General features: G+C 41.4%; 4 protein-coding genes across 5 annotated transcripts; 3 read left to right on the forward strand and 1 right to left on the reverse strand.

Annotated features, from left to right (window-relative positions):
- Window positions 1–490: 490 nt before the first annotated feature.
- Window positions 491–7,324, forward strand: si:ch211-256m1.8. Its single transcript, XM_044330232.1, has 3 exons — window positions 491–1,403; window positions 1,536–1,937; window positions 2,471–7,324. Exons 1-3 carry the CDS (start codon window positions 960–962, stop codon window positions 6,380–6,382), a joined length of 4,758 nt encoding a protein of 1,585 aa, XP_044186167.1. The 5' UTR covers window positions 491–959; the 3' UTR covers window positions 6,383–7,324.
- A 2,328-nt stretch (window positions 7,325–9,652) lies between these two features.
- Window positions 9,653–11,135, forward strand: LOC122966323 (MIEF1 upstream open reading frame protein-like). 2 transcript variants are annotated; one of them, XM_044330436.1, is made up of 2 exons: window positions 9,653–9,760; window positions 10,886–11,135. In XM_044330436.1, the coding sequence occupies exon 2, from the start codon at window positions 10,923–10,925 to the stop codon at window positions 11,133–11,135; it is 213 nt and encodes a 70-aa protein (XP_044186371.1). In that variant the 5' UTR covers window positions 9,653–9,760; window positions 10,886–10,922. The 2 variants fall into 2 exon arrangements, with proteins under 2 accessions (XP_044186371.1, XP_044186372.1); XM_044330437.1 differs by having other exon boundaries at window positions 9,692–9,786.
- A 397-nt stretch (window positions 11,136–11,532) lies between these two features.
- mief1 (mitochondrial elongation factor 1) lies at window positions 11,533–14,272 on the forward strand. Its single transcript, XM_044330434.1, has 4 exons — window positions 11,533–11,679; window positions 11,800–11,980; window positions 12,479–12,750; window positions 12,862–14,272. Exons 1-4 carry the CDS (start codon window positions 11,533–11,535, stop codon window positions 13,693–13,695), a joined length of 1,434 nt encoding a protein of 477 aa, XP_044186369.1. The 3' UTR covers window positions 13,696–14,272.
- A 2,358-nt stretch (window positions 14,273–16,630) lies between these two features.
- napsa (napsin A aspartic peptidase) lies at window positions 16,631–23,764 on the reverse strand. The gene is made up of 9 exons (XM_044330435.1): window positions 23,541–23,764; window positions 22,990–23,143; window positions 22,288–22,411; window positions 21,956–22,074; window positions 21,583–21,782; window positions 21,334–21,456; window positions 20,894–21,038; window positions 20,704–20,802; window positions 16,631–17,411 (listed from the first exon to the last, which is right to left on the reverse strand). Exons 1-9 carry the CDS (start codon window positions 23,606–23,608, stop codon window positions 17,250–17,252), a joined length of 1,194 nt encoding a protein of 397 aa, XP_044186370.1. The 5' UTR covers window positions 23,609–23,764; the 3' UTR covers window positions 16,631–17,249.
- Between the last annotated feature and the right edge of the window lie 3,305 nt (window positions 23,765–27,069).

Raw genomic sequence — 27,069 nt, forward strand, 5'->3', positions numbered from 1 at the left:
TTTGGTCATAAACCAAAGTATTGGGCACATACCAAAGTTGAACTGATGATGGTGCTAGATGAAAAGTCAGAGGATCACCAAAGTCGTTACAATTCATCTTGAGGAGAACAGGAATGTCTGTACCAAATTTCATGGCAATCCAGCCAATAGTTGTTGAGACATTTCATAAAAAAACAAAAATGTCAACCTCATTGTGGCTAGAGATATTTCACAAAGGTAGTGGACCAAATGGCCGACAGACTGGCCAGCTGATATTGTCTCATACCTAGAACCACATGCTATAGCTTTGCTAAAACAAAGTTTAAGTCAATGAAGACAGTTAAAATTTGTATCACTCCCTCCCTACTCCTGACCCCTGTACAGTAATTGTTATATAAACATTCAAGAACAATTTAGTGTTGGAGTTCGTCTTCTTGACTTTGGCTAATAAATCATACTGGTTACACTGAGGGTTGGGTGAAGCTTGAAAACAACTAGTTCATACAACATGTTGTCAAAGTGTTTATAGGATGGCCTCAAAGGTGAGGTGAAATGTGGATTGTTATGGAGAGGAGACATGATGGTTGTAAATATGGGGATAAGGGCACATATTTTCAGACAGTCTCTCCTGCAAAGCATTCATAGTGTTACACAGTTGTACACATGAAAGTTTACAGAAATAGTTGTGTAAATAATAAAAAAATAGTGTGTATAGTGTCTGAATGTTTGATTGTCGGTTTCGATTCAACCATCCGACAAGCAGTTCTGATCAAGCATACTGGCATCTTTAGTATAGCTAAACTCATGACTGTTAGGACTGAACTTCACATGCATATCATAGTTTTATTTTGCTGTGTTCTTCAAATGCTTCTAATGCTGTTGTGCCTTCAGTGCAAAGTACTGTAAACAAAGTACCTGGCATCATCATTGATTCTTTCTCTCTTTCTCTCCTTCTCTCAAGCCTCCGCAATTTTAACAGGATGACTCTTCTCAACTACCCTGTTCCAGAGTTAGATGTTACCTTGCAAGAAGTGGGCCGTGTCCTACAGCTCACCTTAAGTCCTGATCTTTACCCCGAGTTCAAAAGTACGCTGGAACAGCAGAGGCAGCTCCTTCAGGAGGCCCAGCAGAAAGTAGCAACCAGTGCTGCAGGCCAAGAGAATTGGGTGACGGAGCAGTTCAAGAGAAGTCTGTTATCTTGTACTGATCCCCTGCCTACTTCCACAGCCCTCCCTGTTGTTCTACTTCCATCCAAAGCAAAGAGATGTACCCAGCTGACAAGGGCAGCTGCTCTGCTCTGGGCAGCAGCAAAGCTGTACAGTGAGCCCTTGTTATTGGAGGGTGATGTGCCAATGGAGCGCACCCAGCAGTCTGAGGTATTCGCTGCCAGTCGGATTCCTGGCAGGAGTCGAGATGAAATAAAGGTGAGATTACTGGCAGAACACAACTGGAGTGAAAACTTGGGTTTTTTTAATTCTCAGGCAGTAAATTAAAATGTGTCAAGTTGAATCTTAAATTAGTGAGCAATTTCTAATCTATGGCTTTGGCATTTCCAGGTCTACCCAGATAGCCTCCATGCCATCATCACGTGTGCTGCAGGAGTGTTCCCTGTTGACATATTGTGGCGTCCCAGCACTGGTGGGCCAATTTCTGCTCGATCGTTCATTGACATCTACAACCATCTGGCTAAGGTGGTGGACCAACCTAGTTCAGGAAAACAGAATGATCCCTCTGCCATTTGCAGCCTCTCAGCTCTGGAGCGCAAAACCTGGGCTGCCATCAGGGAAGAGATCCTGGGGCAAGAAGGGGCAGCAGCAACATCACTGGGGCTGATGGAGAGCGCTGTGCTGGCACTATGTCTGGAAGACTGCAACGCACCCTCTGAACTGGCTGATATCCTCAATGCAGTGAGGCTGGGAGGAGGAGGAGACAGTCCATGTCTGAGATACTATGACAAGGTATTGGATAGTATATGGATAAGGATTTTAAAACAGATTAGATGGAGGATATTGGACATTGGTTCAATTTGCATTTTAACATTCATGTAACATCTGCTCCACATTGCTATTGCAGCTAATTCCACAGTCAAATCAGGCAAACCGCATTATGGCATGATTTATAACAGGGTTTAAATGAACATTGTAATTTTCTATATGACAAAGTAATTCAGTTACACTTTCAGAGCATAGCTTAATTCATTAGATTTATAACGAACATATCTTGAACTGCAATTTTACATTGGCTCATCAAAAAACAATAAGGGTCAGCACATTTTCCACTTAGGGCACCCAGCCTAAATGATGACATTGAGAAGCCCAGCTAGTGAAGTATTTGGATTTTGATATGTGTAAAATCTTTGAACAGTAACAGAAAAAAATCCACTCACAAGTTTCAACCCATCATCCTGTCATCAGTGCTAGAGGTGTTCAGTGCTCACTGAATTTCAGTGGACTAATGGTATACCAATCTTTGTTTTCCTGTTTTTTTACAGGTGGTGAATCTGGTGGTGTTCAAGGACAGCACAGCTGGGATGGTGTTTGAGCACAGTGCTGTGGACGGGATGGTTGCAGGGCTTGTGACTGAGCATGTGTATCATCTATCTGAGACTGCTGACCTAAACCTAGTCCATACTGACACAGAAAATGTGAATGGGTCTGTCAAAGTAAACATTGCTAATGCTAATTCTGTTTTCCCCAATCCCCTAACATTACCCTTGCAAGGGGTGCATGCCCCCAAGCTGAGCCCTGACTTGAAAGCAACAAATCCAGTTCTCACTTTTGATGTGTCCTCCTATCCTGATGTCTTTTCTACTCTAAGAGGGCAGAGAGGCCTCTATGATGCTTGGATCAACTTCTCTTTGCAGCTTTCCCTGATGCAGACTCTTGGGGAATCTGCTGCCAATCACATACTTGTCACACCTACTCATATGCGCCACTACAAACATGGCCGTTGTGATCCTACATACTCACTCACCATGCAGTCTCGTAAGTTAGTAGGTGCCTTGGCATCCTGCATTAGCCCAGATAACAGAATGCAATACACTACTGACCTCCTACGCTTGTTCCATGTTGCATTTTTGGAACACAAAAGCCTCATCAGAAACACCAAAAGTGGTCAAGGTGTAGGTCCCCACCTAGCTGCCCTGCGTCGATCTTTGCCGTCTGACAATCCATTGAAGAAGTTTCTGGACCCCTTTGGATGTCCATCTGTGTACCTCACAGGTACAGATCTGAAGGAGGGTGTGGAGTGTGGAGTAGGAAATGTGTATGCCCAAGATCAGCTGGCTGTAACCTACCTTGGCAAGAGAGACAAGGTTCGCATTGTGCTTAATGGCAAAGGGAGCTTTGCTCTGACACTGGAAAAGCTTAAAGAAAACTTGAAGGTAAACTTGAAGTTAGTGATGCTTCTAGCAGTCAGATATGCCATTGCATGCCAAATGGGAGCCCTGGAGTGTCTACTTAAACAAGATCAAACTGGAAAAATGAATGGAGAGATATATCCCTGTCCAGAGAGCCCAAACAACCACAAAACTACTGCTGAATCTACCACAGGCATGAGCCCAGACCATATTCTGGTGATTCATGGTGGTGCGGGAGAGGAGATGATGCTGAACACCCAAGTGATTTGGGTTATTGAGTTTGCTCTACAGACAGCCTTAACCCTTGGATCTCAAGTGCTTCAACAAGGTGGCAGGAGTTTGGATGCAGTTCAGAGGTCAGTGGAAGCTCTGGAAGACTGCTTCCTGTTCAATGCAGGTAAAGGATCAGTATTCAATAAAGATGGCAAAAATGAAATGGAAGCAACCATTGTAGATGGCAATGCAATGAGGTCAGGATCTGTTGCTTGTGTGCAAAGTGTGAAGAACCCAATAAAAGCAGCCAGATGTGTCATGGAGAAAAGCTCACATTCACTCATTGTGGGAGATGGGGCTGAGGAGTTTCTGCAAGGGTTGGAGGACAAGGAGAAGCCTGTCGGGCCTGAGTATTTCTACACCGATATACGTCACAGAGAGTTAAATGCAAAGCTCAGTGGTGGAAATATCTCAAAAAACAATCACCCTCAGACAGTTGGAGCTGTGGCCTTGGATCGTTGGCATGGATTGGCTGCTGCATCATCCACTGGTGGGTTAGTGGGAAAGCTGAAAGGGAGAGTTGGGGATACAGCAGTAGTGGGGGCAGGAATATATGCTGATGACATGGTAGCTATTACCTGCTCTGGAGATGGAGATATATTTCTGAGGCACACAGTTGCACAGAAAATAGCCGGTCTATACCATCACAAAGGCTATAGCCTTAGGCAGGCATGTAGAGAAGTGATGACTGAAAATCTGGAGGGGATCTGTGCAGGAATCATTGCTGTGGACACTAAAGGTGATGCCATCATTGAAACAAATGCTGGTGTGATGTTTGTGGCCTCAATGAGAAGTGGCATTTCAAGAGTAGAGGTCCTAAGGCCCCTAAAGAGTTTCTCTGATGTGATCTGGGAAACAGATGAGCTGGTTGCCTACCTGGATCCTAGCCCCTGGATCCCTGGGTCAACCATTTTGACTCGAAAAACTCTAAGCGGAAAAAGCAGCATCTTCCAGATGGCTGCACCTGACTTTGTGACTATGCTACAAGGAGCAAAAGCTGTGTCAAGCTTGCTATGTGAGCGACTGGGAGTGCAGCGATGTGCCTTGGTTTTCAATCCAACCCCTGATCAGCCAGCACAAATCAGACTGCTCCCACTTCATGGTCTAGAGGCAAAGTGGCAGCCCCATCTTGCCAATGAAGAGGAATTTCACACTTATGACCCCGGCTACTGCACCTCAAAAAGTGGCCCACGCTGGGATGATGAAGCACTGACCCAGGTTCAAGCCAAGATTAGAAATGGACTGCCAACATCAAATGCACCTTCTTGCTTTGACTTTTTTGGGGACCCTTCCGACGATAACCTGTTTAGTCGTATTGTACGTGGAGATCAGCAACAGTGGAGAGTGTGGGAAGACAATGAGCATGTTGCCTTCCTAACACCGTACCCAAACAGTCCTGGACTAACTGTTGTGGTGCCACGCAAACCACTGCCCAGTGACATCTTCAAACTGGGGGAGAGTGACTATAAAGCACTGATCCTGGCCACTTATAAAGTTGCCCGACTACTGGATGAGGGAATGAGAGCTCGAGGTGTTGCCCTGATCTTTGAGGGCTTTGAGATCGACTATGCTCATGCCAAGCTGATTCCTTTGTTACCTTCACCAGATGGCGTTAAGACTGCCAAACCACAACCAGAATGCTTCCAAAGCTACCCTGGATATGTGTCGTCGCTGAGTGGTCCAGCTGCTGACCCTGAGGCCCTCAAAAAGATCCACACAAAAATCACCCAGTGCAGGCCTCCACATTCATGGGAAGACCCTCAGTCCCACTCCACACTTGCCATCAAGAGCCAATGGTACTGCAACTTGTTCCAGATTCAAAACACTCTTTTCCACAGCACAGTGGAATATTTCCACAGCTCCTGCCGGTACTCCTATGCTCTCACCCCTCTCACCACAGACACCATCTCCTCACCAATGGGCCTGGGATCTGACTCTGAGCCAGTTTCTGTTAACCTGCTGGGCCAGGACATCTACCTGGCTGACTCAATGCAGTTTGTTCTTGAATATTTCCTTCGCTTCCAGGAGAACCTTCCAGGGACCTACTACATATCTCCCAGCTTTAGAGGGGAAGATCCTGATGCCACACATTTGAACCAGTTCTACCATGTGGAGTGTGAACTGTTGGGTGACATGGACAATGCCATTTCCATAGCAGAGGGATACCTGGCTCACCTCACAAAGTCCATGTTGAAGAAACACGCTGATATAATCCTCAACACTGCTGGGACCCTGACACATGTTACAGCCATGCTTAGTAAGCTGGATGGAAAAACCCCACTTCCAAGAGTCCCTCTGGACGAGGCCATTCCCATGATGCCCTCTGCTGACTGCTTAGAGTGGGTACAAGATGGCCAGCCCCAGTTTGGCAGAAAGCTAACACGCAAAGGAGAGCGGGTGTTGATAGAGAAATATGGTGGCGCTGTTTGGCTGACTGAGATGGACCATTTAGGGGTTCCCTTCTACCAGGCATATGTGGAGGGCACTGGGCGTTGCAAAGCCAAAGCTGCTGACCTTCTGCTGGGGCTGGGTGAGACTGTGGGTCTTGGTGAACGTCATTCCACCCCTGAGATGGTACAGGAGGCCCTCAAACACCATACAGTGCCAGAGCAGCCCTACAAGTGGTACATTAACATACGCCAGGTGAAACCACTCCTCACCAGTGGATGGGGCATGGGGACGGAGCGCTACTTGTGTTGGCTGCTTCAGCATGATGACATCAGAGATATACACATCATTCCTAGGATGAAAGGAATGAAGTACATGCCCTGATCATAAGCACTCCACAGATTTTCAGGCCCTTAGATGTGATATGTTATTTGTAATAACCGGGCCTAAGAGGAATACACATTATGGATTTTAACCATAAAATGTCTCAATAATCCAGACTTTGGGAGATTTGAGTTTCTTATACACTTCACCAATGATTTACCTTGCTGTGTCCCTGTTAAGAAGAAACTTCCTATAGCTCTTAGCCCCACCTTACCCTTGCACCTCTGAACGAACAATGTGCTGGTGTAAGACTGAGTTACAGCTTGTTCAGACTATGTAATGACAGCATAAAGGAACAAATATTTTAGTACTAATTCTTCGCCATGAACAAATTCTTTATATTGGTCTATAACATAATGTTTTGTTTTTCTCACATTGTCTTTGTATGTGTATACTTTTTGTGAAGGCTGTATGGATAATGTACGGTTTCTTTTTTTTTATTAAGTAATAATGTTTTTATTTAATCTTTACACAGATATCAGACACCAAATAAATAGATCTGAGATCAGAGCTGGATAGATTACTTACAAGGCCAATGGGACCTGTTCCCAGGTGCTTCTGAGCATGGCAGACCCTGGGCACAGGGACAGATATCACAAAGCTAAAATTTGTGTGTAAATGTAGCATTTTAATTTGACATAATGATATATATCACGGTGTGAGATTGGTAAGGAAATCTATTGCTGTCTCTGTTCACCAGATGTGTAAGACAGCAAGCTAATTTTACATGGTATATCAACTATTTAAAATGACAACAGAACTGACTGTCTCAATCTTAGTCTACTAGACAGACTGCAACAACTCATCAGTTTGTCATATGAGCATACCTAAGTAATAATCTGAAAGTGGCTAAACTCTGCATTGATCTGCAAAGTACTAGCAATGTGCTCACATTACACAAAGTCAGTTGATATGATGTTCAGATAATAAATATTTCTTGATGTAACTTAAAAGATGACCATTTTGAAGTTTTCATAAAATACATAATTTGCATACCAATACATTGTTCTGTGCCAATTTTTCCCAGTAAATAGGAATAGCAGTTGAGAATGTTGAGTGCGAGAATAGTGTGCATGTATACAAGTGTTCACGTTTATTGTTTGTGCACATATATATGTGTGGTGACACACACACACACACACACACACACACACACACACAGCCCACGCACTCTCGCACACATATTAGTGCGCACACATGCAAATCTAAGTACACACAGACAAACACAGACAGAACCTTGTAGAATGGGTTTTGATTCAAAACTACCCCCAAATATATTAAGTGAAATGTATCCATGAAGATAAGAATGCAAGAACCTTTGATGTCCCCTCCACCCAAACACATCTGTCAAAGGCCTCAATTGCACTTCAAATTCAACTTCTGCAAGAGGGATGTTACCTATTTTCTATTCAAAGTTTATTAATACAGTGTTTATGAATAAAATACAAAACAGCAAGTCCAACAGTATGTGCACTTAAGGTTTGAATCTCTTTGAATCTGTCTGGCCTGTGATTTTCACATGGCCATTTGATACAAAATGGATACTGATACTATGAGGGCCAACATTGCAAATAAATTGATTTGCTATGGTTACTATTAAAGGATAGGTTCACATTTTCAAGTCTATTTAGTACAAAATTCCCTCTCTCTTAATGGCCGGTATGGACAGGAGGAATGATTACAGCAAGCAAAACCTGCTTCAGTGTTCATACCTGACAGTTGTTTCAAGATAGACGTTAATACTGTGTATTAAAGGATGGGTATTCAGTAGTTGTATCAGACAATCCCAGCATAGTGGCATTTCATTTACTATTTGCGATGTGCACAATTATACCACACGCCCTTTATCCTGTAAGTCATTTACATCATTGACACATCGATGCTACAGTACTACTTTGTACTGCATTTATTTTAAGTTATTTAAAACAGACACTACCTGATATGACATCTACAGTAACACCATCTGACAGCATTTGTGTGGTTAAAAAAGAATCCAGTTAAAGAAGCTCAGTAATGTATCTCTTACAGCTTGCAATCTGTTGTAATGATCCTGTTTTCCAGTAGGATATATTAGACATTTCATGTGAATCACAAATACCACAAATATCACAAATACCACTCTATTATCTGGAGCTACCTCTATCTGAAACATCTACAATAAAACACCATAAAAGATGATTAGAGGGGTTCATAAGACAATTATTATGACTATGCAAGCTCATAAACTGCATTTAGACAACCTAACTCAGGTTTGTAATCCCACTCATGGTTTTTCAGACTAATTTTGACATTTCTGCTCTCAGTATAGAATTAATCACTTTATCCTGATTCATAGCAAAAACTAGAAGATAATAAAACAATAAAAAGTAAATGATAAATACACACTATAACATTAAAGGAGGCTTATAACATAAGAGGATGAGGGACAAGATCAGTAACATCCTTGACAACCCCTCTCACTCAATCTATGGTGAACTGTGGCAAATGAGCAGCTCATTCAGTCACAGAGTAATTCCACCAAAGAGCAAGACTTCAGGCGCTCATTTGTGTCCACTGTCATCAGACTATACAACAAGAACTGTGATAAAAGGATAAAACATCTGTGAAGGATACATCTACATCTCGCAAACACCTCTGCACTTGATGAACTGAAGGTAGAGAGAAAACAAAAATACAAAATAAATAAAAAAATAAAAATTAAAAATAAAAATCTGCTTCTATGCACTCTATGCATTGCCTCTGTGCACCGTCTGTTGGCATCTACGTCCTATCAGACTCAAACTTAGCTTTATGGTACTTACTCGCGTTGTTCTCTCCTAACTAGATCCCTGCTTGTGTTATATTAGCTCTCAGATGTACGTCGCTTCTGATAAAAGCGTCTGCTAAATGAAATTGTAAATTGTAAATTGTAATTGTGATCTACATCTATAGCTACATCTACCAGAACTATTACTTCCGCACTTTTTTTTTCATAAGTCAGGTCATATATATAGCCTAAGTAGTGTACTGTTTATAATGTATATAATGTATATGGATTGAATTCCATTTACTTGACTTCTTATTTTGTTTGCATTACTCTCATTTTCTTATCTGTTGTTTCCTGCACTGCTGCAACATGCGAATTTCTCCTCTGGAGATCAATAAAATGTATCTTATTTCCGGACTGACATTCAGATTTGGAAAATAAATAATTAGTATAAAAATATAAAATATAAAAATGCCATTGTAAATGAAATACAAAACAACCCATCATAACCCGGAAGTGTTATGTGAGTAGTCAACTATTTGATTCCGGTTGTGACTATCGAGTCTGACCCCCGGCTTGAGGAGGGCTGTTCCTCTGACTGAAGACAAAATCCTTGGTCTAGTTTCTGAAGCGTAGGTTGACCCGTGTTTTCAACGCTGTGTGTACTTGTGTTTCTGCTTCTACATTGTCCTCTGCATGTTTTTTGTCTGTGTCTTGTCAATAAGGTTGGCTAAAGGTAAGGTCAGCGCCTGCCGAGCCGAACAGCTAGTAAGCGTGATAAGCTAACACAAGCTAGTCAAGAGATGTGTGACTTTCCGTCGAGCCAGCCATTTTCTAAAGACTCATGAACCTCGGTAGCTCACTATGCCTATATTTTATATTCTGTAGTGGCAATGGTCACATAACAGTCGATGTAAATCAGGTAGACAGTGAGTCACGGTGGCTAAGTTGTCACATTTGCAGGGTTGCTAACGTAAGCTAACTTTGAGTCTCTACGAGCTGAAACTGCAGCTACGCGTTTTTGTAAGCTAATTTAACCATTTCTGCCATGATACAACAGAAAAGCAGCAGGTGTAATACTTTGTGGTTTCATATTATGTGCTCTTATATGTTAATTAAATGTTTAGCACAATTTCTACTAAGCAAAGATAGCTAGGTTAGACATGTTGACAGGAGATCTGGAATTACTGTTTACGTCCATAATCAATACTGCAATTAGATTTCACTTCAGGATGATTATAAACCAAGAGTGAAAACAGGTAGCTAAAACCGGCGGTATCTTGCATAACATTACTTTCTAAGTGCAAAGCATTAGGCCTAACTGTATATAAGAGGTCTTATTTGTCTGACCAACAGTCCAAAATTATTGAATTCATTATAATGGAAGACCCAGAAATACACCAAATTCTTACATTTAAGAACCTCAAACCATCAAATACTTTTTTTGCTGTAAAATTACTTTAACGATAAATCAGTTTTCAAAATATTTGTCAATATTTAACAATTAGTCGAAAAATCATCTATTCGATTAATCGACCAATTGTTGCAGTTGTACACATGATCATCCATCACTTCCACATCTATTGATGTCCATTGAACCACTGTGATCATTCTTTTTTGGCCTTAGGGTGTCACTGAGCTCTAGGATATTGCGATTGTGTCACCCTGAGTTGCTCATTTCCACAAAAAGTGATGCAACTGCCATATCTTTAAACTTTAGTTCCTTCATCACATAACTTCTGCTTTCCTCTGCCCAGGTGCCAGGGTGTCCCCCCTCTCCATGTGTGGTCCCTAATGGGCGGCTGGTCTCGCAGTGCCGTGCTGGAGCTGTACCGGGCGCTGCTCCGTGCAGGGCGTCATCTTCAGTACACTGACCGTAATTACTACCGTCGCGCTGTGGCTCGCGAATTTCGCCGCTGCCAAGCCCTGACGGTAGCTGAAGATAAGGAGGACGCACTGAAGAGGGGCCAGTTCTTCCTCAACAGCCGATTGGGTGGGCTTATGTAGGGGGAAGGGGTTACAGGTCATCTGGAGGTGGGTTAAAGGTCATCTGGAGGTGTATCTCCCAGGTGGGTCTACAATTAAGACAATATTTATGTCAGTTGTGAACATTTTTAGACCTGGGACACTCTTTATGGGGGATGGTGGCCAATTTAGATTCGTAGGATGGGGCAAAGATCATGGCTCATGTGGCTGTTCATTGATCTTCCATCTGCTGGTGTGAGATCAGTGCTGATTGAGAGGTTGAAGTGATGTCACAGCTGTTTGCGCAACATTGCTAAACTTGAGAAGAAGAGGTTACCAACATACTGTATGTTGCAGCCTCTGAGTTAAGTTCCTCTTCCTGCCAATGTCCTCATGTGTCTTACTCTCCTTCTTTACTTCCTCTGTTTTCAGCAGCAGGATGGCAGGGGTGAATGGAGACCGTAAAGGGAAGAAAGATGACAATGGGATTGGCACAGCCATCGACTTCATGCTTTCCAATGCCAAGCTTGTGCTGGGGGTGGGGGGAGCAGCCATGCTTGGGATTGCAACACTGGCTGTCAAAAGAGTAAGTGTTGTCAGTATTTATCCCCGTACCCCACACTCTCATGTGTGATTAAGGGGGAAAAAAACGCTCTTACTTAAGCATCCATTCCAACACATACAATGTGCACACTTTGTTGTGCAGATGTACGACCGTGCCATAAGTGCTCCCACTAGCCCCACCAAGATGGAGCAGACAGGAAAGAGGAGCTGGGAGGAGCCCACCTGGATGGGTTCGTCACCTCGGGTACTGAACCATGACATGAAGTCCACAGTTAGCAGGTCGCTGCAGTCTCTGCCCACCTCCTCACATTCTTTTGAACCAGGTGAGGAAAACCAATTCTAAAAGTTATATTACGTTAAATTATTTCTACATAATGGTTTCAAGTGTCTTTTCAAGTTATGTTGACCAGCTACATTTTTGGTTTAGACTTCAGTCTGCTGCTGTTAAGTTTTTTTTATCCGTTGACAGACAGCCTATTTGGAGGATTCTTGCTCTTCCTTTACAGTGGGTGTTGTCTCTCTAAAGCGCTGTAGTTAGTCACCCAGCTATTTATTTTTTTTAATTAGTTTGATATGTTTTTGCTGCTGTTTTTAATAATTGCTGGTCTCTCAGGTACTGTAGAACACTCCTCGAATTAGTCTTTGTAGATTAAATTTAGTCAGTTTTTAGATTTCCCTCTTAGATCTTTTGCAACTTTACCCATTGCCTCCCCTTCAAAAGTCATTCTCTTAAACATTGGAGAAGAAAAAAAATCACAAAACTTACTTCTATGCAACAGCATATAATAGAGCCGCATTTTTAACTTTCATTTGCTCCCCAGACTGTCTGCGGAGGGCTATGGGTCGAGCTGCTGTGGGAGGCAGTGGAGCCACTGAGTCAGACCTGCTGCGGGCCCGGATGCGTCTGTCCCTGCAAGAACATCTGTGGGACTTCTATCAGAATAACGTGAACATCCCTACTGAAGAGCAGGCTACGGCCAGGAGGGCAGCGCTGGACATCTGTGCTGAGCTCAGAGTGTTCCTTCATGCCAAACTGCCTGACATGCCGCTCAGGGAGATGTACCTGAGTGGCAGTCTGTATGATGACCTGCAGGTAAGAGGTTACACATATTTGGTCCCACATTTTAAGATATAGGAGGTTTCTTCAAACATATTGATTTGATTAAAACTTTTTTTTTTTATTCCCCCTTCCTCCTTCTCATAGGTGGTGACAGCAGACCACGCCCAGCTGATGGTGCCTCTAATCTTGGAGAAGAACCTGTGGTCGTCCATCCCTGGGGAGGATACCATCATGAATGTCCCAGGTTTCTGGTTGGTCCGCAGGGAGAATTTGGAATATTTCCCACGGAACAGCAGCTACTGGGACCGTTGCATGGTTGGAGGTTACCTCTCCCCTAAATCAGTCCTCGAGGTCTTTGATAAGCTTGTGGCTGGCTCTATCAACTGGCCAGCTATAGGGAGCGTCCTCGACTACGTCATCCGTCCTGTGGTTCCCTCAGAAACACTGACCCTGGAGGTGCAGTACGAGACGAACCGGAAGCTGTATGTGGACTTTCTACCATTACTTGTGATGGAGGATGGAACCTCGCTGATCGCCAAACCGCATCGGCTCGCTGCAGAGCGCCATGAAAACCTCTGGCGGCAGAGCTTCCGTGTGGCGGAGACGGCGCGGCTCAGGGCCTTGGATCAGGAGGACGGAGGCTGTCGATGCGCTTGCCTGAAGGTGGCGAAGGCCATGTGCAAGCTCAACCCTGCCCTTAACCGGCTCAACGCCAGCCAGCTCACCAACGCCATCTTGCTGCTGAGCGAAAAAGAAGGTGACTGGACCCAGGAAGCGCTGGCCGACCGCTTCCTTCAGCTGCTACGAGCGCTAGTGGGGCACCTAGAGGCCGGGAGGCTGCCCTGTGCCCTCAGCCCAAAAGTTAACTTATTCTGTGAGTTGACTGAACTGGAAGTGGATGAGCTTGGATATACGCTCTACTGTGCACTCTCAGATCCTGAGGGGCTTCTGAGAACTGCTGTGGCACCTGATCCCTGACAACCTCGTATATGAACTGTCAACGAAAAGTCAACCACTGCTTTTGTGGTCAATGGTGACCTCGAGCCATAACGATGTTCCTTAAAAAAAAACAAAAACAAAACAGCTGCATGGAATCATCCTCTCTCCTAAAACACATGCTCTCTTCATTCTTAAATGCGTCCTCGCAAACATCTGTGAGAACATGTGCAGTAGCAGTTGACTCTTGACATGAAAGCTGTATGTGATGTGAGATGTAATCATCCAAATATCTAATTTTAATCTCAGATGAAAGTGAAGGCCAATTTGAGTTCATGGCTCTCACTAAAGCCATTGTATTAATGAAGTTAAGAGCAGGAATGCTGTCAGGACCAAATGAATCAGGATGGAGGGATTCAATTGGGGAGATTGAGATGCAGTATGTACCTCTGCATTATATCTGACCTCTTTTAAACTGGTTGGGGGACAGATTAAGGTAACCATGGTTACAGTGTTTACTCTGTGGTGAGATGGGTCCGTACCACTGTGTCAAGAGATAGAATGTAATGTTGACTGTGTGTATGCCAACCCAAAAGCTAATAAATTGTTGACAAATTGATCAGCCTGAAGGACTCAACATTCTTGAGTTAAGAGATGAGCTTTGATAGAGTTCAATTTTTATTTATCAAGGTTTTGTAAGAAAAACTTCATTAATACAGTGGCTGTGTTCAAGATGAATGCTTTACATGTTTCCAGATATATGTGAAAACAAACATTAGGCTGTGTTTGGAGTGTTTGCGGCTTGCATGTGTTAGCTACCAAATCAAGGTGAATATACACTTGTTGATGTCTGCCTCTGATATTTCTAATTCCATGCCATTCAGCCACGAATCTGATATAAAATTGAATATACATTCACAAATAGAATACCCTACCCATTTGTGGAAATATGCATTGAACAAAATCACAGCACCATCATCATTTTGTCATACAACTATTTTGGCCTGAACAGAAAATATTTCCTTGTGACTGGATGGTAATCTGTCTGACACAGAGCTGCTCTTTGTTTGCTCTTAAGAAAAAGAGGTTTTTCCTCCAGTCCAACATTTGTTGCACAGGTCTGATGCGCTTTATTAACCAATTATTATTGTCTTGTACAACCTCCATCACGGGTTATTTTGCACTGTTAAAATGTTCATTTTTCCCTCAGTAGATTTGCAATGAAAGTTGGTCAAAAGTGAAGCTGTTTGACTTCAAGTGTCTGTTGTCTGCTGGTTTTTGCTTGTTACTTGTCATCAAATCAGTAATATGCAATCTTGGCGTGCAGCAGTGTAAACTTTGTTGTCTTAAGTATCATAAGTAATTCAGATCCTCTTTCCTCTAGATGAATTCAACAGTTTTCAATATGGGTTGCATACACTTGTTGGTACTGGGTGGGTAGATCTTTGTAGCAAGGGAATACTTTTGGCTGGATTATAGTTCTTCAGCTACTGTCCCACTGCAGTATCAGAATTACCAACAGCACACTGCTGTAAACATGGTTGGTACTGCCCTGCATAAGCAGGTTTTGTGAGTTTGTCATTTGGTGTATTAGTCTCAGTATTAACTTGGCAATCAGCTTCTGGCCTGATTTCATTTAGTGTGCGCAGCCCGTTACCTCTGTAGGACCTTATGTGTATATCTGTGCGCACACTTGTGCACGAGTTGACTCCATGTTCAACCCTGATTAACTTAGATGTGCAGATCTGGCCCGGTCTGTCTTGCGTAGGTAGCCAGACGTGGATTAGTGCAGTAACAGACCATGTCACACAGGTCATATTAGTGCTCAGCTCTGGCGCTGTACATGAACCTTTACAGTACCAACACAAGACCTGTGGTGACGAACACTACTACCAGACTGCTTCTGCCTGTCAGGTCTGCTTGTATATTAATAGATTACAGGTGCTATTCTCTTTTAGATCGTGATCTGATCAAGGGGGTCATAGATGTTCCGTTATAACAGCAGCTTTGATAGTCAAAGTTTCTGGTGTTAGATTAGCCTAGCATTCAGTGTAGCTTCATACATTTACAACCCAGAATTTAGCTGCACAATTTATGAAGTCATGTCAGTTCACTGTCATTGCATTGCAAGTGACAATAGGTGGACTGACAACAATACAATAGCTGCCAGACTGTCAAGTGGATTTTATTACATATTCTCTCTAAATTACTACTCAAAATATGATGACCAAAATAATCACATGGCTGCTTTTTGTTCTCACTTTTAGCCTTAGAATGGAGAAATGCAGTGATAAGGAGCAAGTGTCCCCTCAGTCCTCAGCCCACTGTTTGTTTAGTGTACAGTATGGAGGGATTTGGGTTGTTTATAGTTCTGTTGTGCATCCAGTTAAATAATCATCCATATAATGACTGAGAAACAGGTGAATATTTTTGTATTTATTGTACATTTGTAACCAAAAAGAGATTATTTATTTGCAATGATTCAATTCAACATGTAATGTACCACTTGTTGTGCTTCATTAAGTGCTTTGTTCTGGATGTACTGATAGAAAATGAATCCGCAGTGGGTCTTAATAGATCTTTGTGTGCATATTAAGAGTCTTCCTTTGCAGACCTACTTTATGCTACAAATGACTACTGTGTGAAGTGAGGGGAGTCACTGTGCCACATTTGTTAAGTTATTGTAAAACAAAACCCAAAGTAGATCACTACCTCTACCTTGTGGAGTTCATACTAGCCATATGCTGTGTTGCATGCTGTGTATTTTGCCCCCAAGCTTTTTTTTTTTTTTTTTTTTTTAAGTTTGGCTCTGGAGCTGAACACTGCAGCACTTTGTATACTTCATTAAATGTTACAAATTACTTTCTGTATGGTTGTCTTTTCTTCCTTGAAATAGAGATCAAAGATCCAATAAATCTCAAATGACTGATTTCACTGTGAGGCAGATTCCACTTCAATAAACTCAATCTTTCCACCATTTGACAGTCGAAACTTTTATTTTGTGAGATAATAAAATTAACATTGCAATATTAAAAAGAAATATCCTGAGATACTTGGAATTTTCATGTAAAGTGTAAATGAGGCTTTAATGATGAAATTATTAGACATCGGAAACTAGAAGTGTGGTTCAGATGCTTGAAAAGAAAGGTTACATTCAAAAATTTGAGGTGTATTTGTAACAAAATTACTTATATTAAACAGCATAAATAGCTCAAATGCATAATTCTGATTGAATATAAAATGTCATTTTAAAGCTCAAAAAATCATAAGCAGCTTCACAGAAGTGCAACAAACTGAAGCTGTCCCTTTGTTCATTGGCAGAACACATTTGCACTACTTTCTCAATGTGTGATAATGACCATTAAATATACAATTCATACTTGAGAAACTTTCCAGTGAGCCAGTTTCTCATGTATATTGTGAGCAGATATGAGACATTTAGGTGGCATGCTAGGCCTTGCAGTAACATACAACGACCATAGGATGCGTTTGACTCCAGCAAATCAAATGATGCAAGTTTGACAAAATTTTGCTTTGCTGGGTTTGATATTTAAAGTCAAGACGTGCAACCAATATCAACAAACAGTGTTCAGTAACTACTTGGCAGGAGCAAACCCCACACGATCGGCGTTCCTGTCGAACACAGTGTAGTACTTCCCGATGAATACGTCTCCCAGGATCCACAGGGGGCCTGCAGGAGGCGGGATATCCATGGCCATGAAGCCCGACAGACAGATTGACATACCCATCTGAGACTCCTGCATTAGATGAGAAAGATTCTCATTGTCAGCAAAAGCAAAATACTATCAGTTTAGCAAGGATGTTTAAAGGACGGGTTCACACTTTTTTTCTAGGTATATGTACTATACCCCGACAGATACTGTATTTGTGAGGCATATACTGATGGATATTTGGGAGTTAAAAAAACAAAACAAACAAGCAAACATAATATATTGGCCGATAGTTTAACAAACACTCTTGATACAGGTCCCACAGATTTGTTTTTGTGACCTTTGTCACCAAGATACTTACCAAGCTGGACATTTTACAGTTGGAAAACTAAAAACTAACTAACTCAATACTCTCTGATGATGATGAAATGATACAGTTTCAACGACAATTGAGACATCGTCAATTAGTGACACACATGTGGTTTCCATGAATATTTTTGCCAATTTTGAAAAAGGTAAGAAAAATATTCTAATTGTTCTAAGTGCAACATATAATTACTTAATGTTTTGTAACTTGTTTTATAGTAAAATGGAGCTTAGAATAAGTTCAAGCAGGAAGACTATCACTCATTCATTCTTATTTCTCTCCCTTTCTCCTACCGCTGATTAGGGTCGTTACTTTTAGTTAACAAATAAGATTCTGCCACAATTTACATCAGCCAATCACGCCTTAGTTGCCCAACTTTAAATCTGTTCTTCTCTCTGTTGTTGTCAGCTGTCATTTCAGTACGAATCATTGCGACCCTCTGCCACCCCATTCACCTCCGCTTCATCACATTAGCGCCAGTTCCGAGATCACCAGAAGCCGCTCCTCTCCTCATCATCCAGATCCAAATATTCATCACCACCACCAGTGTCTAGACTCCATTGGGGGGGATATCTTATTTTTTTAATATATGCAACCTGCTGTATCTTGATGATCAATGACTAGTTGGATGTTGCCATGGCTCACTTGCTAATAATTGTCCTTTACTCATTGATATTCACTAAAAACTGACCAATTCAGAGAAGAAATACACAACAATTTGTTTTTGGTGTCTATTTTGAGATGGCAAAGAAGCACGATGTTGAAGATGTCCTGAAGATGATTATGGACGGTGATTCAAGTGAAATGGAGCAGTTAGGGGAAGATGATGATGATGAAGAGGAATGGACTCCTTGATATGCTATCGAACTTTACACGTTCAACTTCAGATCCTGAAGACAGTATATGTACAGTTGGTGCCAGTAATCAATACATGGACCCTCTACAGAAGAGACAAGAAGAAACTGAAGCCCAAGCAGAAACCCATGGCCCTGTAAAGGTTTCAGGCTACTGTTGACAAATCACTCACAAGTGCAGGAAAGGGCAAAAATTAAGTGTGGCAGACAACTATCCTCTCCAGAAGCAGTAGGAACACCTCCCCGCAAAAGGCCAACCTCTAGTGTGACCCCTGATGTGAGAAAGGACGACACTGATCATTTCCCTACATGGGAAACCTGACAGAAATGCAAGCACTGCACTTCTCCAATGTCTACAGTGGGAAATGTGAAGTCCATCTTTGCCCGAACAAGAACAGAAACTGTTTTCTTGCCTGCCACAATGCAAAATAAAGAGGTTGTGAAACAAACAATGAACCAAACTAACTGAAAAGTTCTTTTCCTTTTGGCCCTGTTGGTGGGTTTGTTAAATATGTATCAAATATGATACAAAACAAAGCTCATCTATGCAAAGAGTTAGTTAATTTCTTATGTGTTTTTAATTTGTCAGAAGGTCCAATAAACTCTCCATTTTCAAAGAATTAGAATTTTCTGGCAATTATTTGATGGTTTGGGGTTCACAGGGTTAAAGTTTAATAAAGCTAATATGAGCAGCCGTGCGTATATCATCTTTTTGTTATTTTGCCTCCACTGCGACTCAGCAAAGAAACACATTCTGTGGAAATGAAGAGGGAATTTTGCATTAAAATAAGTGACTTTTGAAGATTTCCACTTAATTGGACTAATTTAGACTGTTGAAACCTCATATTAGCTTCAGATAACTTTGAAGTGCATTATTTTTATGCATTTTGTTAAAATGTGTGTGTTAAAATGTCGGATGTTCATGTTCAATGTGGCCAAAGTTTCAAATAAAGAGGTAAACGTACGTACAAGTAATCCCTGTGAGCAGAAAGCTCAGGCTTCAGACTGCTCTGAATGCTCGGTTTCCAACAGTGTTTTCTACTTTTGAGATGAGCTGACGTCAACTCGTAACAGATTTCTTTATATGGTTATTTGCTCCAGGCACAGCACGAACGGTGCAGGGAGATGCTATACAGTCATTTGGCAACAACAGGCTAACATTTTACTAGCTACGTTACCTTTGTTATTTCCTCACTGAGGACGTTTTCCTCTTTAGTCTGCATTTTAGCACATTTCCCACACGTAACTTATACTGTTATATCACACAATAAGCAGGTAATGAGCATAAGATTTACCAAACAGAGACGTCTTGCTGTAATCTTTGTTGCTACAGATGTTTGTGCTGTCCACCCTCATATTCCGGATCGGATTTGGGCTCAAACAAGTATGGATGGATTTGAGAAGTTGACATTTCGAGTAAAGAAGGAGAAAAAGAAATGAAATCCTGCTACAATAGTTTGTTTACATAGCCTTACGTAGCCAGTAGAAGTAGGCTGTGATACAGCTTCCAGAAGCTAACCAATCAGAACAGAGTGGACTCATTAGGAGGGGGGCCTTAAAGAGACAGGAGCTAGAGCAGCCTGTTTCGGACAGAGGCTGAACTGAGGGGCTGCATAAAAGGGCCAGTATAAGATAAATAAGGATTTTTTTTTAAAACTGTGAATCATGCAAAGCTACTCTAGTGGAGTCCCAGAATAAAAATATAGAGCTGGTAATGAGGATAATAGGTCCCCTTTAAATAGTAATCATGTTAAAACATGACTAATACAGAGACTGATAACTTCTTTATGTACATAGGGACAAGTTAATGTTGTATTAAGGTAGAATATCAGTTAAAATTCAGTTTATTAGATACACCTGTGCACTCTAATGCAGTCTGCTGCAATGTTTTGTCCACCTATAGCTACATACATCAGGGAGACAGAATATTTGAAACATGCCAGTAAAATGAGGTCCAATATGCAACCATTAATTGGCCTCACAAATTAGATGTTATATAACAGTGTATATTGTACATCATCATCAGCCCATCAAATAATTTGAAAACTTTTACATGTACATTTCATGATCATGGAAGGAAAGGTTTTCAAATGTTGGTTAAAAGTTGACAGTGACAAAACTAAAGTGAAAGTCAACCATGTGACGTAAGTGTCTCTACCTTCATGACATAATCCTCTCCAGTCAGGTTAAGCATCTTCCCTCCAATGTTGAAGGAGATGACAGGGAGAGATGGGATCTTCTTACAGTCAATCAAGTACTACAGAGGGAGAGGAGAATATACTGAAATGATCTCTCAAAACTAAAATGAGCTTTGTCAAGATACTGCACAGTTTACAAAATATATCTACCTCTCCCATCAGCAGGGGCAGAGCTCCAATGGCTTTCTGCAGTGCTCTGACTTCCTCCACGGGACCTACGATTAGGGACGTTCCCGTGTCAACAATCGCCTGGCAACCGGCTTTGCAGAGAGTCAGTTGGTTGCCAACTTCAACTCTGTGGGGGCAGGTTAGAGAGGGAGTAGCAGGGTGAGACAAGAGACACAGGAATCCTCAGTTCACTTTCATCACAGGGCAGCTTGGCAGGCAATTGGTGCACCTGCTCAGAAACACGTCATCAAGTTACTGTAATGCAGAACTGAAAATTTTAATGGAAAAAATAAAACCCCCTTTATTTGCATATTTACCAAGTTCTTTTGAGGGGAAATCCTAATAAATTTGGTAATAACGTCTAATTTAATGTGTACATGTACATTCATAGTTCTCATGTGCCACACAGGGTTTTTCCTCACCCGTTCATCTTAATCTGCCAGTAGGCCTTGCGTGTAACATTGACATAGTGCAGGTCTCCGGTGTAGTACTGAGGATCTGTCCCACCCAGCATCAGCTCCCCTCCTACCGCTGCTGTCGGGTCTCTAAGAATGAAGGTACGGAGAAGCATAATTCTGTATCTCAACAAACACGCCAGTACAGAGGGCAGTGATCCAACAGCTGGCTGAATACAATGAAATTTTTTTATTATAAATACCTCAGAAACCAACCTGTTTATGTAAAAAGAGAAGATGTTCTGGGGCAGCAGCTTGGCAGCCATGGCTGTGTCAAACACTGGGGTGACACCAGCTACTGATATGGAGGGGTATGCCATGCCCAAGACCCCATCGAACCGTGCGACTGCGAATGTGATGCCAGGCTGTTTCACTGCTTCACCAAACTGCTGGCCAGGTACAGCCAGGCCTGCAACCTGCGAGCACAGGGCAAAGAAAGTGGGGCGAGAAGTCAACACAAATAGGAAAAAAGTCTTCTAATGAAATGATAGGAACGGCATGACCAGCAAAATCGTGGAATGCAGTTGAACAAAACGGGCTATGTGACAGAGTGAGGGAGGGAATGCGAGTGAGCGTTTCTCAAACTCACAGAGACAGTGTCTCCGCTGATGAAGCCAGACAAGCTGCCTCTGCCGTACCGGATGGCAAACTTTGTGCCATTCTGAACATACGTGCTTGACTTCTTTGAGTTGTAACGATGATGAAGCCCTAATGAGAGATGACAAAATGAAAACATACAGATGTCATGGACTGTAGGAATGCTGACCTCCCTGTGGTTAAAAATGCAAAAAAAAAAAAAAAGAAAAGTGAGATATTTTAGTCACTACCATTTGAGAAAAACAGCAGGATGTTCCATGAAACTGCGCACACACACAGTATATAACATGTTGAAGGAGTCAGTTTCCTAAAAAGCAAACTCACAGCAGGCCAAATCGATGAAAGAGCAGTGAATGGAGGGGACCCAGAGGTTGGAGGAGCCGGTGTCAAACAGCACAGTGAATTCCTGTGGAGGGGTGCCAATACTGATCGCCCCATAGTACTGGGCCTGAGGAGACAATCAGAACAAAGATTTTAACATTTAACAACAAATACAGGCAATTTTCACAACAGATGTTTGAAACTACAGCAGGAAAGCAGACGTGTAATTAACAACATTCACATCTCTGTCTCATTTACCCATTAAGACACACCACTGTGCAGCATGTCCTCTATGTGAAATCACAACTAATAATCTAGTCTTTCTGGTTCTGTCTCAACCTTCTTACAAGTCATTTAAAATAACAAACAAAATATAAGGAAGGTAAAATAAAAATAAACCCATGATGTTGAACCTATGCCAATGTCTAATATTTACTTTGTCATTCCCTCCCTTTTCTCACTGGGAATGCTCAAATATTGAACTTTTGGAACTTCGTTGACTCACAGTACATTGTTTGACTACAAAACTCTTGAATTATGCTGCACTAGTGGAGAAGTGTGTTGACATTTTACGCATTTGGAACTCCCTCCTATGAGGATGCAACAAAATGGGCATCCTCACTGGATGATGACTCAATGGCCATTTTGAGTTTAACTACTAATTGAAGTAGTGGGTATACGTCATAGACTGTGTGGTATACATACATCCATGAAATTAGTGAGTCTCTCTACAGGAACGTTGGGGGAGGGAGAGCTGTCTGGTGCATCACCAGTCTTTGCCAAAGCCCGAAGTTGCTCCAGAGACATCCCATTGTCGCTCATTAGGCGGCGTAGGCTTCTTGTCTTATGAAGGGGAACTCTGTTAGTTAGGGGAATAACATATTAGATTAAATGTCACTGTCACAACAATGCGCGCGTGTTCCATGCATACGCGCAAAACGGCTACTTCCTGAAACAGAGCTATCGGACTCGAATGCAAATCTTGCAACTGCACAAAGTTTACAGTTATCGGCAAACATGTAAAACGCACCGGTGTTATTATTACCTGTGAATAATTCGCACATGAATTGGACACACCTGAAGCTAATTAACTGTGCAAGAGAACAGCATGAGGATTTAACACACACGTATACATTCATCTGCACTCAATGATGCCTTTCTTTCCCCAGAAGTGTGATATTGTCTAAAGTGTAATATAAGCACACATTGTCATATTATGTTTTGCCTTAAGTTGGCAGCTGACAAACTGTATTTACCTTATGATGGCAACGCTCTGTGTTACCAGCAACGCCCCGAGGATATAAAATATCTCCGGCCGTGTCATCTCTGTCCTCGAAGAGTAAAACGACACTTTTAAAGTGTTTCCGATTCTAGCAGGCGCTCAAACACAAACCACTATTTCAACTGACGCAGGAGGTTAAATGTGCTTCGGCAATGTCCGTATTCACTCGGTTTCCCCCCGCTGTGGGCGCCTCCGATTGGAGGAAAATAATCAGTCAGGTGTTGTCATTGGTCGAAGCCAATGGCCATCATCCGTCATTATAAACCAGTGCACTAGATCTCTGAAGGGTCACGAGTTGTGATGTGGGAGTGAAATGAATGATAAATCGCATACTGACACGCTGTGTAAATGTTTGCAAACCCAGCTGAGAAAAGGTTTCTCATAATAGAAAACATACTTTAAACAGTTTGTTGAATGCCAGATGTTATATGTCTATATGAAATTCTTGCAGCCAGAGGAAAGAAAATGCAACTTTTCATTCCACTTGGTCTTGATATTCAGCTGCCCATTAGAAAATTGACACAGGTTTCGTTTGCTGTAATTATTCCTGCTCTTCATAGTGACCATTAAAAGATCTCTTCATAATGCACTTTCAATGCAAGTGATGGAGGACGAAATCCACAGATCATATTTTAAGCAAAAATGCATTTAAAAGTTGATCTGAAGATAATATGAGGTTTTAGCCATCTGAGTTTGTCAAATAAAGTAGATATCTTACACAGTTACAGTCTTTTTAGTATAAAAATCCCTCTTTATGTCTCAACAGTGTTTTCCTGTTCAAATGCAGTAGAAGGATCATAACAAAAAGAGTGAACTTGGCTAACAGATATTGACTTAATTTCACTAATTTGGAAGACTGAAGCCATATATTAGCTTCAAATAAACTTTTAAATACATTTTTGAACAAGAGGGAGGGCTGTGGATTTTGTCTGCTATCACTTGCATTGAAAGTGCATGATAAAGGCCAGTATGAACAGGATTACAGCAAGAAAAACATGCCAGTGTTTATTTCGGCACCTGACTGTTGTTTTAAGACAGACATGAAAAATTGTGAACCTTTCCTTTGATATTAAAATTGCATGTTATTGGGCCTTGAAAGAAACAGATCATTTAAAAAAAAAAAAAAAAAAAGTTCAATATCGATGCAATAGAGGCCAAGATGTCTTTATTTTAAGTCCCATCGTAGTCAAGCTGTAAAAGTACTGGACCCTACACTTCCCATAATGCAGCTCACTGACAAAGACTTTCTGTTAAAAAAAGTTATCTCCAATCCCAAACTGAGATAAGCCTGATGACATCACAAGGGTTATTTTCTCAGACTTTACAAAGTTCCTCAAGGGTGCTTGAGCCTGATGTGGGACCATTGCTACATGTCATACCTCCTCCGTCTCTCCACATTCCCTGTCACCATCCACTACTGAAATGAAGGCATCAAACAAAAAAAAATCATAAAATCACCTTTGAATTAAGACATTATAGCTTATGAGCTGGTGGAATTACTTTCTCAAGGCCTCAGTAATAACATGCAAGTATAAGTGACAATATAAGAGCTTTAAATCAAAACACTATCCAACAAACTGCTTCTTCTGATCATGACAAAGCATGAGGGCAGATAAGATTACAAAACAGACACTCACCTGGCCTGTCGGACAAGTTTCAGAAAAGAAAAAAAAAACACATAGGAAAACCAACACTCTGACTTACGTACAAAAAGTTCACATTCACAAAACGTCATCCATCATCATCAATCAGACTTCAGGCTGTTGACAACAAGAAAAGCTGGTCCCCACAATGAAAACCATTAAACTTTAGAGATGAGACTTGATTTATGGTCAAGTTTATAGGTTAAGTTTAGTTTGAGTTTACGGTCAGGGTGGATGTTTGGCATGTAGAGGTTATGGTTAAAGTTAGGGTAAGTCTCCAGTTAATTAATGCAAGTGGATGCAATGTCCTCTTCAGTGACAAAAACGCCTTTGTGTGTGTGTATTTGTCTGAATGACCATGTTGACATATATTGGCGTTCTTTCCACTCCTCTGTTTATGTGTATATGGCAAAAAAAGAAAGTCCACCCACACATTTTTTCGTTGTTGTGACGTTGTGAGGAAATCACACACCTTTAGGTCTGTTTAGACTTGATGACAGAGAAAGGGACAGAGAGAACAAGCACAGAGAGGGAGGAGCAGGCATCTATGGCATCCTGGCCCGACAGGAGTACAGGCCAGGAGTACATGCATGGGAGAAATCTTGAGCTATTTCTTTTATTGGATCCATAATCGAAGATAAAACATTACAGTTACATAGAGTGGACTAAACTGGACCATGACGGTAAGAGCCAACTCTTTCCATTGTATATGAATACTCAAATATATGTTTTAGAAGAGAGCTGGGCCAAAGGTTGGATGATTCTGGTTTTGTCACCTTCTTGTACGTTCTTCCACCAGTCTCATTCAGAGATTCAGGCACATGCTAGTGTGGAACCTCACATGTGATTTACATGTACCACCAATTCACTGAAAAGATGACCTGAACACATTTCATATTACAACTGAAACTCTATGTTATTAGATTACACAATAAATCATCCAGTAAGCTAAGTAAGCTTAAATAGCAGCAAGTGGGTACAATCAGAACACCTCAGAAGACTCTAAGCAGACATACAGTTTAATGGGAGAGTCCAGTGATAATGAGTTTGCTTGAAAAGCTTAAAATGTCTTGCTATCATACTCCAACAACTGTTCAAATATTGTTCTGATAAAATATTTTAGCCTATAATTGACTATAAACATATGTTATAAACACAATTTGTGTCTAATGAATTATGCTGAGGAGTTCTGAATTATTATTGCGCGGGGTTTTACCAGTTCATGCACGTGCATGAGGAAGATTTTTGCAAACAATGCTGATCTCTCCTCAACTGGTTTCTCATTCAATTTTCTCAATACATTTCAATTATATTTCTTTTTTGGATTTGATAATTTAATTGCGTGTTGCAACACCAGTTTAACTTGTCTTCCAACAGCAGATGAAAAAAAATTTGATTTACTGTCTTGCAGTAAGTCACTGTTGACATGCATTCATCTATTCCCTTCAAAGTCATGATTTACTGGTTATAAACTTAGCCGGTAGTGCATATTTTTTTTTATTATTTTATGCTTTAGTTTTGCATTGCCCTGGCTTTACAGAATAGTTTAAACTAATGAGAACTGCACTTTTGCATTATCTGAGGTAAACTGTAATGCAAACTGGTAAAGCACATGGATTACTCTATTTCTATTTGAGTGTCCCAGTCAGCCATAACAGTGTGACAGCGAGCCAGCATGCACAATACCAGAAAGCAGCTAATTGAATTAATTTGATTATTTACATCTGTGCTTTTCCTGCTGTGACATGTCAAAATGTCTTCACTGAAAAAGGCCTTGTTGTTATTTATTGACACATGGTGCTAAACTTGTCCATACACAAATTTGCACATGTGTTTACCACTAAAAGTAAGGTAAGCCAG

The sequence above is a fragment of the Thunnus albacares genome, chromosome 17 (genome assembly GCF_914725855.1).
Source record: "Thunnus albacares chromosome 17, fThuAlb1.1, whole genome shotgun sequence".
Lineage (NCBI taxonomy): Eukaryota > Metazoa > Chordata > Actinopteri > Scombriformes > Scombridae > Thunnus > Thunnus albacares.